Source organism: Phyllostomus discolor, chromosome 7, assembly GCF_004126475.2.
Source record: "Phyllostomus discolor isolate MPI-MPIP mPhyDis1 chromosome 7, mPhyDis1.pri.v3, whole genome shotgun sequence".
Lineage (NCBI taxonomy): Eukaryota > Metazoa > Chordata > Mammalia > Chiroptera > Phyllostomidae > Phyllostomus > Phyllostomus discolor.
The window spans coordinates 117861181-117876108 of record NC_040909.2 but is presented as its reverse complement, the minus strand read 5'-3'; the positions used below and the strand labels follow the sequence as shown (position 1 = coordinate 117876108).

Genomic DNA, 14928 nt, shown 5'->3' with positions numbered 1-14928 from the left:
CAGGTGGTATATGAGGCTGAGTCAACAGCTTGCTCATGATGGGAATATACACTAGATGGACTCCATCCTATCCCTCCTCCCTTCTTAAAAAACAATGAAATCTTTAGATAGGCAGGAAGGGGAGATTTTTTTCCCTATTGGCAGTTGGATAGGTCAGAGACTATGGCACTTATATTTAGTGTAAATATTACACAGTATTTAGGAAGTATGCAAAACTATTTTGAAACAGTGTTAGCATAAGAAGTATTTAAGTATTGTATGTGGAAACAAGCTGGTCAATCTGTGAGCAGTTTGTTTTTTATATTTAAATAATTGGACTATCTCCTTGTGCAAACATGGAACCACGTGAACGTGGCGGTTTCACAATCTTCATAAATGTATATATTTAGATCTGCTCATGCTGGAGTTACCATTAGCACCAACAGTTTGTCAACAGGGTCTTTTAAGTGTGTTGGGAAAGGCCAGGCAGGCACTTGGCATGGGTCATCTATACTGCACAACTTTCTAGCTACAGTTTACAGCATCGCACGCATTCTAACTGTAAGCTTGCTTTTTGTTTGGCGTGAGAGCAGTTTTGTGGAGTACATTTTTTTTTCTCTTTCACAGATTTAAACAGGTGGCTTATTTTATGCAACATAAGATACAATTTTTCCCTTGTTTCAAAACATTATACTCATACTATTATATCTTTGGGGAAATGAGCAGTCTCAAACCATCTTTTATGTTTTTTTCTGACTTCACCAACTAATTAATGTTATTGGCATTAGCAGTTGTAGAAGCTGAAGAGCTCATGATTCTGGTGGCCTGTTTTGCCTGCATTTTTAATAGCTTAGTATTGTGGTGAGAGTGTTCTGATCTTCAGTTGTACATACTGCTCCCACTCCCCCCACTCCCGTTACCTGTCAGAACGGGATTTATATCCCGTGTAGGTGTGTGCATTAGGATTTATTTTTATGTCAAAGAGTTTCTAGGAGGGGGGGACGGAATAAGCCTGATAGGGCTTGGTTTCCAAAATGAGTTTTAAATTAGGAAAAATCCATCATTTAGGGAACTGTGCATGCTAAACTGAGGACTCGTGGTTTTCATTTTTCTACCAGGTCTACGCGTAGCTACTTACCTTTATGTGTGTCTTGCCTTCCTACTTGAGTTGGGTATTAATGGCTGTTTTGGAAACATGTTCCTGAAGGATTTTCATATACCATGTAATTCATTTGCATTCTGAATTTCTGCCCGAGCTTCTCACTCTGGCGTAGGCTGGGATGGGACTGGCTCTTGAGCTGCGCACACAGCTGGCAGTCACAGGGCCAATCTTAGCATTCCTACAGCTTCTCTGTGCTGCTGGGCCCGGGGGTCAGGACCTCATGGTGCTGACAAAAAGCACTTGAGTCCCTTGCATGGCAGTCAATGTACATTCAGAAGCTCTTTCAGGAAATCTGTGGCCCCCACCACCAGATGTACAGCCCACATCTGCTTCAGCTTCAGCTGCTTACGTTCAGGGTGAAACTTTGTTGGGGGAATACTTCTTTGCCTCAAGGTAAAATGTGTTGAACCAAAGTTATTTTTCCCCCGATAGCTGTAGTGATGGTTTGCTTTGGTACATGCTTTCACTCTTCATCAGTTTTTTTTCTTTTTGAGATTTTTTACCTTGAAAAAATTTTGAATTGTAGTTTTTCAATTACATTTTACACTCAATATTATTTTGTATTAGTTTCAAGTATATAGCATAGTGGTTAGACAATCATATACTTTACAAGTTGTTCCCCTCGATATTTCCAGTGTCCACCTGGCACCATGCATACAGTCTCCTCCCGTTTTGCAGTCCGTCTTGGATGTTAGTGAAGTCTGTGACTTATTAAATGAAAAGCAATATGTTTTCCAGGTTCTTAATAGGTTTGTTGTGCTCTCAAACAGACCCATTGAAGACTCCATCCACATTTATTTTGCAACCATGTCTCGGTTCATCATCTTTCCTTGACCTACAGTTATTGATATTCTGAGCTTCCCTGGGGCATCTTGGCTAAGTCAGACTTGAAGCTTTCCACTCCCCTATGCCGTGTGAAAAGTGTCCCGCCCAGTGAACCACACCATGGCCATAGTTCGCCGTGACGGTGAGTGCACTTGTTAGGTGCCAGTCTGTGAGAATTATGGGTCAAATGGCCCTGGCGCTGGAGAGTAATTAGAAGTGGATAATTGTGATAATTTTCTTCATGTTTTGTGTTCGAAGGAGGATCTTAGCTCTTCCTTCATATTTCAAAATCTCCTAGTGGCTTTACTTGAGTTTCGGTAAGAGAAGCAAAATCATCTGATTAATGATATTTAATCCTGTTGTCATTAAGAATATTCATCTCTAGAGATAATTTTCATATTTTGGGGGACAGAACTTTTTAAACATTATTTTTCCAAGAAATACATCTAGAGATGCATTTAGGTGGATAAAATTAGGTTGTTAATTATCAAATAATAACATTTTCTAGCAGCCAGTTAATATGGATTTCTCAAAGTTAGTAATTTGAGTAGTTTTGTAAGCCTTTGACCTAAAATATTGAAGAATTTATCACAAAAGATAAAGAGATTGATAAAATATGGTTTAATTATAGAGGGTCTAAAATTTTGGAATTTTTGATAGTTACCCTTTATTATCGTGTTCAATTTTTTCTAGATTAAATTCATGTTGATTGAGCCCTCTAAAACTTTAATGGACCTGTAGAAATGTGTATCTGTCTAAGCTATATTAACATTGTTAATTTTAATGTTTGTTTCCTGTCGAGGGCATTAGGATTGGAATAGTGAACACCTAGAGTGTTAAAATTTGTCTTTGTGTCAGAGATCAGATTACATGTTTTATGGTGATATTTTCTATAAATACTTACAATGAAATATGAAACTAACCTAAGTATCCCAAGATAAGCATTTCTTATTTTGGTCAGATCTTGTGTGACTCAATTCATGACCTCGATTGCTCGGTTGAGTTTGAGTGTGGTAGTACACATGATTATGAGATTTTTTTTTTAACCCAGTGTTGCCAAGTTCTAGTGGGAGGATCTATGCCCAGCTTGATTTATATAAGATCTAACATGTTACTGGTGCCAGAGATAGGGTTTTTGTTTTTAAATATGTCTTGAATTTTGAATGGAGCAGAGACAAAAATGAACAATTTTATGATAAGCTTGATCAATTAAGTTCAGAGGAATTATTACTTTTAAAAAATCTTCTGAACTTGTAACATTTAAGGAGCATACATGGAGTGAGGATAAGATGCCAACAGCCCATTGTCAGTCCCAATATGTGTAAAATTAGAAATCTGTACCTTATGTTAGGAATGGATGCCTTCACTTAGAAAGAATTTAGGTTTCTTCTTGCTTGGCCAGGGCTAACTCCAGAAACAGGGGAGCCCTTTGAAAAAATGTTAGGAGTATATTAGGAACAGACAGGCACTCAACACCTACACAAAATGCTCTATGGGATAAAATGCGAATAACTGAACTTGATTTAACAAAGGATCAAACTTAGAATACCAAGATTCGTTAAAAAAAAAACTTGCAGTTTAAAGGGACACAAATCAAATAATTAGAATCAAAAGTAAAGAGTTCTATTTATAGTGTTTTTCTCTCTTGATATACTTGTTAGTGATATAGGTGTTGTTACCTGGTTTCTGCCTCAAATTTGCCTTGTTTTCTACCTCCACATACTCCTTTAGAGATATGTATGGATTTGTGTTAATACCACTAACATCTTGTTGAGGATTTTTCATCTTTTAAGTGATATATTTCATCTTTACACTTTTGGGTGGGTCTAGTCAGAGAGAAGTGTTTTGGTTGGAGTGATGAGGCCCTGGGTCTCAGCAGGGTTTGGGGAAGGAAAAGTTGAAGCTTACAGAGAGAGCAAATAAACATGGTCATCAGAGCTGAGAATTAAGGTCTGTTTATTCACCTGCAATACTTGAATTAAATCTCAAAGTAATAGGCAGAGCCATTGGACTTAGTCAGGTCCTGACAAAATAAATTACTGTAGTCAAGTTAAAAGGTGTGTTCTTGCCTGACTGTAGGTACAGGGATTGGTGTAGTCACCATAGGGATGAAGAAGTTTTCATTAAATTGTGAAGCTCTTGATTTACCACATAGAGTCTACTAGGGTAGTAGATGCTGGACAATGGTTAATGAAACAGAAACAGTCTATTTGAAGTTTGGGGCATGACACTCCAAATTGCAAAAATTATACATGCCCTTGCCTTTCAGCATTGAGGACCACCATTAACTCTTCTTTAGTAAAGAAGACTGGGGGAAAGGAAGAGAGGGCACTTAGTCTGGGTGGGGCTCACATCACTTTTGTTTAAGAGAATTCCTCATGCAGGGTTATAAAGATATCTAAGATATACACTCAGATAAGCATTCCCTAATTCATTTTCATTAAGCCAGTCAGGTTCGAGTAAATAAAGCAATGCTTTTAATGATTTTCAGAATACCTTTAAAAAATGTAGAGAACACTTTGTTGACTCTGAAACCTTTGTTGTCAAGATGAAAGTTGGCATCTGATACATAAAAACAGAACAAAACAAAAAGCCTTTAATTTACATTGATTCTGTTAGTTCTGTAACTTCTCTTTGCTCCATACTTTTTACTATGGAGTGTGATTTACGGTGATAAAGTGCTTGGTTTAACTTTGAACTCAGATTAAGGACAGCTTCAGCCTTAGCTTATGGTGGCTGTGGTACAGAGAGGCTTCTCCTAAACCGTGCTGCTGTGTATATCAATCTTCAAAAGTCTCTTTTTACTGATGGAGCTAAGTTGGGCATTTGGATAACCGTAATATTGCCTTTTCAAATATCATGCCATTGGGTCTTTGTGCTTAAGGTGGGTTCTGTTTTTAGACAGCCCCCCAAATTGAAGTGAGTTGGGTTCAACCTGGACAGGTGGCTCACTTGGTTAGAGCATTGTCCCCTATACCTAACAGCTGTGGGTGCGATCTCCTGTCAGGGCACATACCTAGGTTGTGAGTTCAATCACCGATAGGGGCATGTGAGTGAGGCAGCTGATTGATGTTTCTCTCTCACATTGATGTTTCTCTCCCTCCTCCCTTCCTTCTTTTCTTTCTCTAAAATCAAAAAGGCAAAAGGACTCATGGACATGGACAACAGTGTAGTGATTGCTGCAGGGGAGGGGGTATATGGGGACTAAATGGTAATGGAAAAAATACAATGATTAAATCAAAACAAAAAATAAAATCAATAAATATACCTTCAGGTGAGGATTTAAAAAATAAAAAATAATAAATAAATAAATAAAAGTAAGTGGGGTTCTCCCCAGTCCACCTACTCTGCCAAAGCCGTTCCATCCATCATACAGCTGCTGACTATTCCTAGTTCTGTTTCTCTCAGTTTTCTGCACCCTACTCTCATCCCCAATTTTTACCCCTTTCTTACAGAGAGATGTTGAGCTGTATCCTAGTTTTTGAAACTTACATGCTCACTCCTTGCATCCTGCTCAGAATACCAATAGTACTATCAGAATGAAACCACTTCAGAAGGCAGTTGGGGAAATTGTAAATAGTGTAGGCTTATTTTCAGTTATATTTTCACATAAAGTCATTATGTGAAAATGCTCTATAAGTCATAATTATCTCATCAGAGTAAGATGTAACAGAAATCCTACAGTAACTATAAAAGCAGGAAAATAGACCCAACAAGAGAATGTAACGTGAAGTAGAGAAAGGTGGGTGGGGTTGGGTTGCTGTAAGTAGCTCTGGGTTATGATATCAGTGGAACTCACAAGGGTGAGAGTTGGCATTAAGTCTGTAGGAGGAGACATTATCTAGGAAACTAATTAGCCATGATCACTTTGAATCTTAAGTCTTCCTCATTTTCTTTATTTGATTCTGCAACACCTAATACTCATGTGTTAAAGACTTTTCATTTTTTCTTTCATGCTTCTTACCCTTTTTACATTTTCATTTTCATATTGTTTTGTGCTACAGTCCTTTAAACCCATTTTCCAGTTAATTCTAATCTACCATTCAACTGGTCAGTTTTAGAATTCTCATTTCTTTCTAATTTTTGCACATTATTTTTATGGTATTGTTCTTCTTATGTAATTTCTAGTCCTTATTTTATCTTTTCAAATATCGTGAAGATTTTCATTTAAAAGCCTCTTTTAGACTGCTCTGTTATTTCTGATTCTTTAGGTGTGAAATCTCTCTCTGAACTGAGACTGACAACTTCCTCACAGCAGTTTGCCTGTACATGTGACTTGTGCAGTTTGATGTTAAGGTGGTTTTCCCTGGAAGTTCCAGGCCTTAGGATTGTAAAAAAAAAAAAAAAAAAAAAATAGGGCAGTTTCAGATTTTTTTCTCTTGGTGGGTTTTCTTGATTTGGACAAGTTTTAATGTTAACCTCTTGACTTAGGGACCCCATACTGCATCAGTAACTTAGGCTTGGACCCCACTCATGGATGTCTTTCAGGTGTGGGTACTTATTTCTCATGGGTTATATTTTCTTGCTTCCCTGCTCATCCCCTTAATGCCCTAATCCAGGGTTGGAATCTTTTCCTCTGGCCAGTTGGAGTGGGGGCTTCTAGTGCTTGTTACATGGACAAACAGCCCTCATGACTCCAGTCTACATAAAGAGAGCCAAGTGTTAATGCTCTTTTCAAAACATTATATTTTATTGTTTATGATATTACAGTTGTCCCAATTTTCCCCCTCTGTCCTCCTCTGCCCAGCAGCCCCCTCATCAGGCAATTCTCACACCATTGTCCATGTCTATGCATCATGCTTATATGTTGTTTGGTTACTGTGTTTCCTGTGCTGTACTTTACATCCCATGCCTTTTCTGTACCTACCAATTTGTACTTCTTAATCCCTTCAGCTTCTTACCTATCCCCCTACCTTTTCACCCATCCCTCTAACCTCTCTTCCCTTTAGCAACCATCAAAACCTTGTATGTATCTAGGATTCTGTTTCTGTTCTGCTTGTTTGTTTATTTTGTTTTTTAGATTCAATTGCTGATAGATATTTTGTCACAATTTTATTGTTCATATTTTTGTTGTTGTTCTTCTTCAAGAAGACCCTTTGACATTTCATATAATACTGGTTTGGTGGTGATGATCTCCTTTACCTTTTTCTTCTTTGGGAAGCTCTTTATCTCTCCTTTTATTCTAAATGATAGGTTTGCTGGGTAGAGTAAACCTATCATTTAGAATCAAAGGTCCTTGCTTCTCATTACTTTGAGTATTCCTTGCCAATCCCTCCAGGCCTGCAAAGTTTCTTTTGAAAAATCAGCTGACAGTCTTATAGGAGCTCCCTTGTAGGTAACTAACTGCTTTTCTCTTCCTTGCTGCTTTTAAGATTCTCCCTTTGTATTTAATGTTTGGCATTTTAATTATGATGTGTCTTAGTGTGGGTCTCTTTGGCTTTTCCTAATTTGGGACTCTCTGTGCTTCCTAGATTCGTGTGTCCATTTCCTTCACAAAGTTGGTGAAATTTTCTGTTATTATTTCAAATAAGTTTCCAACTTCTTGCTGTTTCTCTTCTCTTTCCAGCACCCTCATAATGCGAATGTTGGTACACCTGAAGTTTCCCCACAGGCTACTTACACTATCTCCATTTTTTTTCTGTTCTAATTGGTTGTGTTTTGCTTCCTTATGTCCCAAATCTCTGATTGGAATCTTGGCATGATCTGCTGTACAGTGATCCCTCACCTACCCACCTATTGCAGGAGTTATGTTCTAGAGGCCCCTGCAATAGGTGAAAATCCATGAAGTAGTGGCGTTGTATTTATTTTATTATTTATATATATTTTAAGGCTTTATAAACCCTTCCCACAATCCTATAAACCGTTCCCACTCTCTTATTAACCTTTCCCACACTCTTATAAACACTTCATATGCTCTTAAACACTTTCTACAGTCTTAAACCTACGTAATTTTAACAACATATAAAATTCTGTATGGATACTCACCAGTGGAGTGTACGGTCATCCCTTGGTGCTATATTGCTGTTCAGTTATTGCGGCTTCACTGTATTGCAGGTTTTAAAGAAGCTGCAATAAGTGAACCATGATATAGCGAGGGACAACTGTACTGTTGATTCCCTGTAAATTGTTCTTTATTTCAATTAATGTATCCTTCATTTCTGACTAGATTTTTTTTATGCTGTTGAGGTCCTCACTAAGTTCCTTGAGCATCCCTATAACCAGTGTTTTGAACTATGCATCTGGTGGTTTGCTTGTCTCCATTTTGTTTAGTTCTTTTTCTGGAGTTCTGTTCTTTCATTTGGGCCATGTTTCTTTGTCTCTTCATTTTGGTGGTCTCCCTGTGTTTGTTTCTATGTATTAGGTAGGACTGCTGTGTTTCCCAGGCTTGATAGAGTGGCCTAATGTAGTAGGTATTCTGTAGGGTCCAGTAGCACAGCCTCCCCTATTACCCAATCTGGGTACTCAAGGTACACCCACTGCGTAGGCTGAGTACACCTTCCTCTTGTAGTTGAGTGTTGGTTGTTTTTGGCATGTTCAAGGTCAGCTAGTACCTATGTTTTGTTCAGAGTCACACAGCCTAAGCTACAAAGCAATATGCAAATGGCTGCTACTTATGGTGGGCTTGAGGTGCCCAGGAAAGGCTAAGCTCTGAATATGGCTGGCTGATGCAGGGGTGGGGGCCGCTCAGTGAGAGGCACAGGGCTTGCTGAAGCCAGATGCTGCTTATTTGAGAGAATTTAGGAAAATCTGAAGCATGGGCCAAGACAAGTCATTTTTTGGGGAAAATCCATTGGAACCAGCTCGGGTTGGCATAAATATTGGGTGGGACAGGGCTTCAGAGAATTGTCAGGGTGTGGAAAACAGTGTGAGCCAGGTTTATGGAGTTTCAGGTATAGCCTTCACCTGCTGGCTCTGTGGCTGTCTGGGGGGAGGCCTCAGAGAAGGAATGATGGCCCTTGCCAGCACTTCTGTCTGGGAGAAAGCTGCCCCCCAACTCTTACCCTGATGCTGGACAATTCAGTTCCTGCCCATATGCCTCTGGTGCCTTTCAGACTGCTGCCCCAGAACTGAAGCTCAGAGGGAGTGAGCCTGAATGAGTTTGTCCCTGGCCCCTTAAGAGGATCTGCCAAGGAGTCCAGCAGGTTCTGTCTTCTGCATTTTCAATCCCTGCTGGTTTTTACAGCCAGAAATTATAGAGACTTATCTTTCTGGCACTGGAACACTGGTCTGCGGAGCCTGGTGTGGGTCTGGGACTCCTCGATCCTGAGATGTCCCTCCTGATTTTTATGCATCATATGTTGATGTGGGACCAGGCTATTCTGTGACTCTGTCCCTTTTGCCAGTCTTGATGTGGTTTCCTCTTTAATTCCCTAGTTGTAGGACTTCCATTAAGCTCAATTTCTTATGATTCTGAATGATGGTTGTTATATAGTTCAGGTGTAATTTTGATGTGGTTGTGCAAGGAGGTGAGCTATGTTTACCTATGCTGCCATTTTGATGGAAAGCCCATCAAGTGTCAGCTCTTTATGTGCATCTTTCTTGTTCTGGTGTTGGACCCTGCCATGAGGTCTACTTCTGTCTGGCTTAACGTCTCCATGATCCATTCAGTTGGCGCTTCCAGCCTCAATTCTGGCTCTGAATTTCCCCTTTCTTTTCTGAATTTGGCTGTGTGTTCATCATTCCCTGGGGGGTTTCAGAGAATATTTTGTTTGGATTTTCTACTTCATTAAAATAAGAGAGTAAGAGATACTTGTTTTCACAGCATGTCACATTGCCCAGAAGTTTGATCATATTCATATTTAAACATGCTTTTTTTTTTCTTTTACAGCTAGTTATGTATCAAATCCCATTTGCAAGGGTTGCTTGTCTTGTTCAAAGGACAATGGGTGCAGCCGATGTCAACAGAAGTTGTTCTTCTTCCTTCGAAGAGAAGGCATGCGCCAGTACGGGGAGTGCCTGCATTCCTGCCCGTCGGGTTACTATGGACACCGAGCTCCAGATATGAACAGATGTGCACGTGAGCAGTTGACTTTTGTCCGCCTCATTTTACCGTTTATGCCACTTGGGGGGAACCAAGTTGAAACTCTTGACTAAAAAAGGTCGTATCTTTAATATGCTTCAGAAATAGTCTAGGCCTAAACTTTAAAAAATTGAGTGGAGTGGGATAAGAACACCTTAAATTTATCTTCTGTATAGAAGAATATTGCACATGAACACTTTTTTTAAGATCTAAATTTTTTTTGGTAACAAACATCTGGACACACAAGCTTATTAGGCAGATCTTTGTAAGTCATACTTAGCACTAAATAAATAAAAGTAATTTAAATAATTTTTTACTAGAAATATTCTCGCCACTTTACCACAGTATCTATAGCTTATTTTCCCTTTTTTACCTAGTTTGTAATACCTTATTTAGTCTGACATGTGATTTAATACATTCATTTTAGAATTCTGTAAAGCATGATTACTGATAGAATATGTAACCGAACTATTTAGTTTACTTCAAAGTATTCTGAGTTCTAAGTTTAACAACAACCAAAAAAAGCTAATTAAGGAATGGCATTCTTATGTACACACATAGGAATACAGGCACAATATTTTATCTTTTAATCCAAAAACCATTCATAGAATACTATGTAAACAGTAGAAATCTGAGTTTAAAAAATCAATGAGATACCAAAGGAACATCCACTTCTTTAAGGACTTCAAATTTTAGGGAACACAGGAGATAAGGGGAAGGGGCGCATGGAGTGAAATGACAGGTGGGTGAGAAGTTTGATCATAATTTAATACACCAAGTGCTAATCAGGCAACTAGTGTGTTGTAGGAATGATTTAATTATCTCTCATGAACACACTGTATACGACTATTCAGTCAGTTGAGGTGTTTGGATGAGAAGAGTTTGAAATGTATGTTCCAACTAAAATATTATTTTGAAAGGATGCAGAACCAGTGGAGAGATGTTGAGTTGATTTTAGAAAAAAAAGGCGCCGCACATGTATGAAAATAATGTGTTTAGGGAACTAGTCTCGTCTGGGGTGCTATTGGCATTATGGCAAGGCATCTTGTCCTACATCGCTGGCCTTCATTGCCCTTAGTCCATGCTCATTAAGTGTCTTTTGTACCATCAAATCACTGTGACAAGCAGAAATGCCAGCAAACACTTCTAGACACCTCCTAGGAGAGTGGTACCGTGTCTGGATGAGAGCCATTGAGTAGAATGTGTATGATGGAAAGTGTGGTTGGAATTGGGGATGGAAAGGGAGAATTCAGTGCAATTGGCAAAGGTCTTGAGCACCATGTGGAGAAATGTGGGTTTTGAGCAGGCAGTGGACTAAAGCAATTGCTTTACATAAGATAATTCTGGCAGAAGTGGGAAAATGAATTGGAGAAGAATAGAAAGTAGACTAAGGCTACTGTAACAATTGAGAATTAGATAGACATAGTGTTCTGAAGAAAGGTTTGTGGGTAATGAATTCCAGAGACTTAAAAAATAGTCAGTGGGACTTAGCAACTAATTTGACAGTGAAGAGAGAATCAAATTTGAACCTGTACTTTCTAGCCAAGGCGACTGGGGGAAGGATTTTCCCATCAGCACAGATAGAAATATATAGGCTTAGAGGAAATTTGGATCTACTTCCATTTCATGGAATTTTTTAGATCAATAACTAGAGGGGTACAGCTTTTAATAGTTTATCAATAGACTGGCTAATTTTTGCAAATAATTACCTTATCCTTATAATATATGATTTTGGCTACCTAAAAATTTTTGAACTTCATAGGAGGATGGTTCCTTAAAGATGGATTCCTACTCAGATTGTTTTAGACCACTTTTGGCGTCATTTGAGTCCATGAATATTCTGTGTGGTTTTCATTCCACACTATCAGTGCACAGGAAAGATGAGGTAGGAATGTAGAGATGGCTTTAGGGATTTATCTCAGGCTCTAGGCCTAGCATTATACGTGCTGTGTGTGGATGATAGGGTGACCATGTACTGTGTCACTTGACCTGGGACACTGGGGAGTGGGAGGGGCTACTGTTAAGAATTATGCAGGGACACAGGGTGTAAACCAGAGCTGTCCAAGCAAATTGGTGCGGATGGTCACTCAACAATACCTCATAGTGTGCCATAGGGTCTTCCTTAGAGACATGCTCCCAGGAAGGGGTTAACAGGCACTTTTTGGCTAAGTTGACCCCTTTTCTCAGAAATGGACAGGGAACAGTGACTGTAAATCAGCCTTGAAAAGAGGGTCTGTGTGTGAGAATGGGTTTGCTATGGTTATCCCCACTGTAAGTGAACGCAGCCAATGCTGCATTACTGACCTGGAGGAAGTCATTACTTATCTGGTACAAGCGGGAAGTGCTGATTAACAGGACCCCCATGACGTCGGGTGAAAGTGGGAAATTATTTAATTCTCAGTAGATGACTTTGGATGACTGTGGTTCTTTCATGCTAATGACTCATTGTTTTTTCATACTTTGCATTTATTGCACTGTTATCTGTATTCTATTTAGAGGATGAGACAGATTTAAATTGGAAAAGCTGTCACAGACTGAGAATCTGACATCATATCCACTTTTTGTTTTCTTAAGAGATTATTTCTCAACACTAGGGAAGAAAAGTATACTTCCAGCAACAGTAGCTTTATAAAAAGTCCTACAAGTGAAACTTGTTCTTCTGTTTCATAATCACTGGCGTACGATCCCAGTTGTAGAGCAGTGTCTTTCTCCTAAAGGGAGGCTTGCTCTGTGAAATGTTGGCTGAGGTTCCCTTCTTGGTCCAAACTGTATGGAGCTTATGAATTCAAGCATGCTTATAAAAACCAATGTAGGAATAATTTAAGACATACTGTGAAAATACATATAAACACACACCCATGGATGCTAAGAGCAGCCATTGCATGATGTTTCTCTAATATATTTATTTCTTATTCATTGATAAATTCATTTATGTGAAAAAATTTTGAAAATTATTATACATATTCCTTGTAGAAAGTTTAGAGAGTGATAGACTTTTTTAAAAAAGCAAAAGCAAAAATAAACAACAAAAAACCACTGCTCAAATATAACAAAGGTAACATTTTAGGTTCTATGCTCAACATTTTGTTTCTGGGCATATTTATGTGTTTCTCCTCTTACAGATGTATCATTTTTCTGTTTTTTTAACTTGTTTTAACAATATTAGGAACATTTTTTCATGTCTTTAAATATGTTGCATACATTCTCCTGAATGGACATTCCATAATGTGTTTAGCTAATTACCTACTGAAAATTTGCTTTTAGCTTTTCACCATTATAAGCAGTTATATTAAAGATATCCTTATAGTCCTGACTGGTGTGGCTAATGGCTTGGGCATCATCCTGCAAACCTAAAGGCCACCAGTTCAATTCCTAGTCAGGGCACATGCCTCATTGCAAACCAGGTTCCCAGTTGGGGGGTGTGAGAGGCAACCAGTTGATGTTTCTCTCACACATTGATATTTCTCTCCCTTTCTCCCTTCTTTTCCTTCTCTCTAAATATAAATAAATTAAATATTCTTTTAACAAAAGAATAAAGATAAAGATATATATAAAGATAAAGATACATATAAATATATATATTCTCCCTTTCACAAACCTATGTCATTTTACACATTTATTCAATTTATTTTCATAAGATAAACTTTTAAACATAATACATTTTTCCAGTTTTATTGTGATATAATTGCCATGTAGCCATAATACATATTTTCAAGACTTTTAATATATATTGCCAAATGGACTTCTAGAAAGGTTGTACTTATTCACTTCACTAATAGCAGACATTTTACCTTACATCTCACCAACACTGGGAATTATTGACAAAAAATATATAAAAAGGCATTTTTTTTGTTTTAATGTGCTTTTATTTGATACAAATGAATATAAACATTTATTTTTCATGTGAATAATGCCATTATAGGGTATTTACAAGAGTCTCTGGCCTTTTCCCTTCTTGTATTGTTATTAGTAATATAAAAAATCTTTAAATGAAGTATCACAGAATTTTATGTTCATAGATTCTAAGTGGAGAGTTTAATGAATTATCAAAAAGTGACCACACATTTGTAACCACCACTCAGGTAAAAGGGGACTGTGAGCAGCACCCCAAGAACCCTCATTGTATCTCTTCCCAATTGCTCCCCTCTCTCCTCCTTTAACAAAACTACCATCCTATCTTGTAACCAAAATTCATGTGAAAGATTTTTTATGACAACACTAGTCATATTAGTTCTAACTTGGAGACGACCCAAATGTCCAATAGAGTATCTAAAAAAGTATAGTATGTAAAAAAAAGAAGTAGAAATGAATGAAATACTGCAACATGCAGCAATATAAATGAATTTTACAACATTATGTTGAATGAAAGGAGCCATAAAAATAATATATATATTTATATGCATTTCAAAAAATAGGAAAAATTAACCTGTAGTGCTAGAGGCAAAATTATGGTTCTTACTGTATTTATTGAACACCTACTATGTGCTAGCTTTGGTACTAGATACCTAGAACTATAATAATAAGGAATAACTAGTTAATGCCCTGGAGTTACTTATAGTATAGTCCAGTGATTCTCCACTAGGGGTGATTTTGCTCCTTAGGGGACATTTAAAAATGTTTGGAGACATTTTTGGTTATTACAGCCAGAGGGGTGCTACAGGTATCTATCCAGAAGCCATGGATCCTGCTAAACATGCCACAATGCACAGGACAGCTCCTGTCCTATAAATTCAGTAAAGTATTTTCATACCCAAAATGTCAGCAGTGTTGATGTTGAGAAAGCCTGGTCTCAGGGAAAACACAGACAATTCAGTGTATTATGTGGTAAAGGTCACTCATTATTTAGCTTTCATTCTGTGCCTACCCTATTATAGGATAAATAATGTACTTTTTTGCCATTTTTTTCCAAACAAGTGTGCAAAGTAGGTTATGGTATTTCCAT

The 14928-nt window shown here is 38.0% G+C and overlaps 1 protein-coding gene across 4 annotated transcripts in view; it reads left to right on the top strand.

The window, feature by feature from the left end:
* The window catches only part of RSPO2 (R-spondin 2), a 141470-nt gene that overhangs the window by 60840 nt on the left and 65702 nt on the right, over positions 1–14928 (top strand). For all 4 annotated transcript variants that reach the window (XM_036031354.1, XM_036031355.1, XM_036031353.1 and 1 more), the window contains one exon: positions 9795–9983. In XM_036031354.1, coding sequence (XP_035887247.1) covers positions 9795–9983 — 189 coding nt within the window. The remainder of the gene's footprint in view (positions 1–9794; positions 9984–14928) is intronic.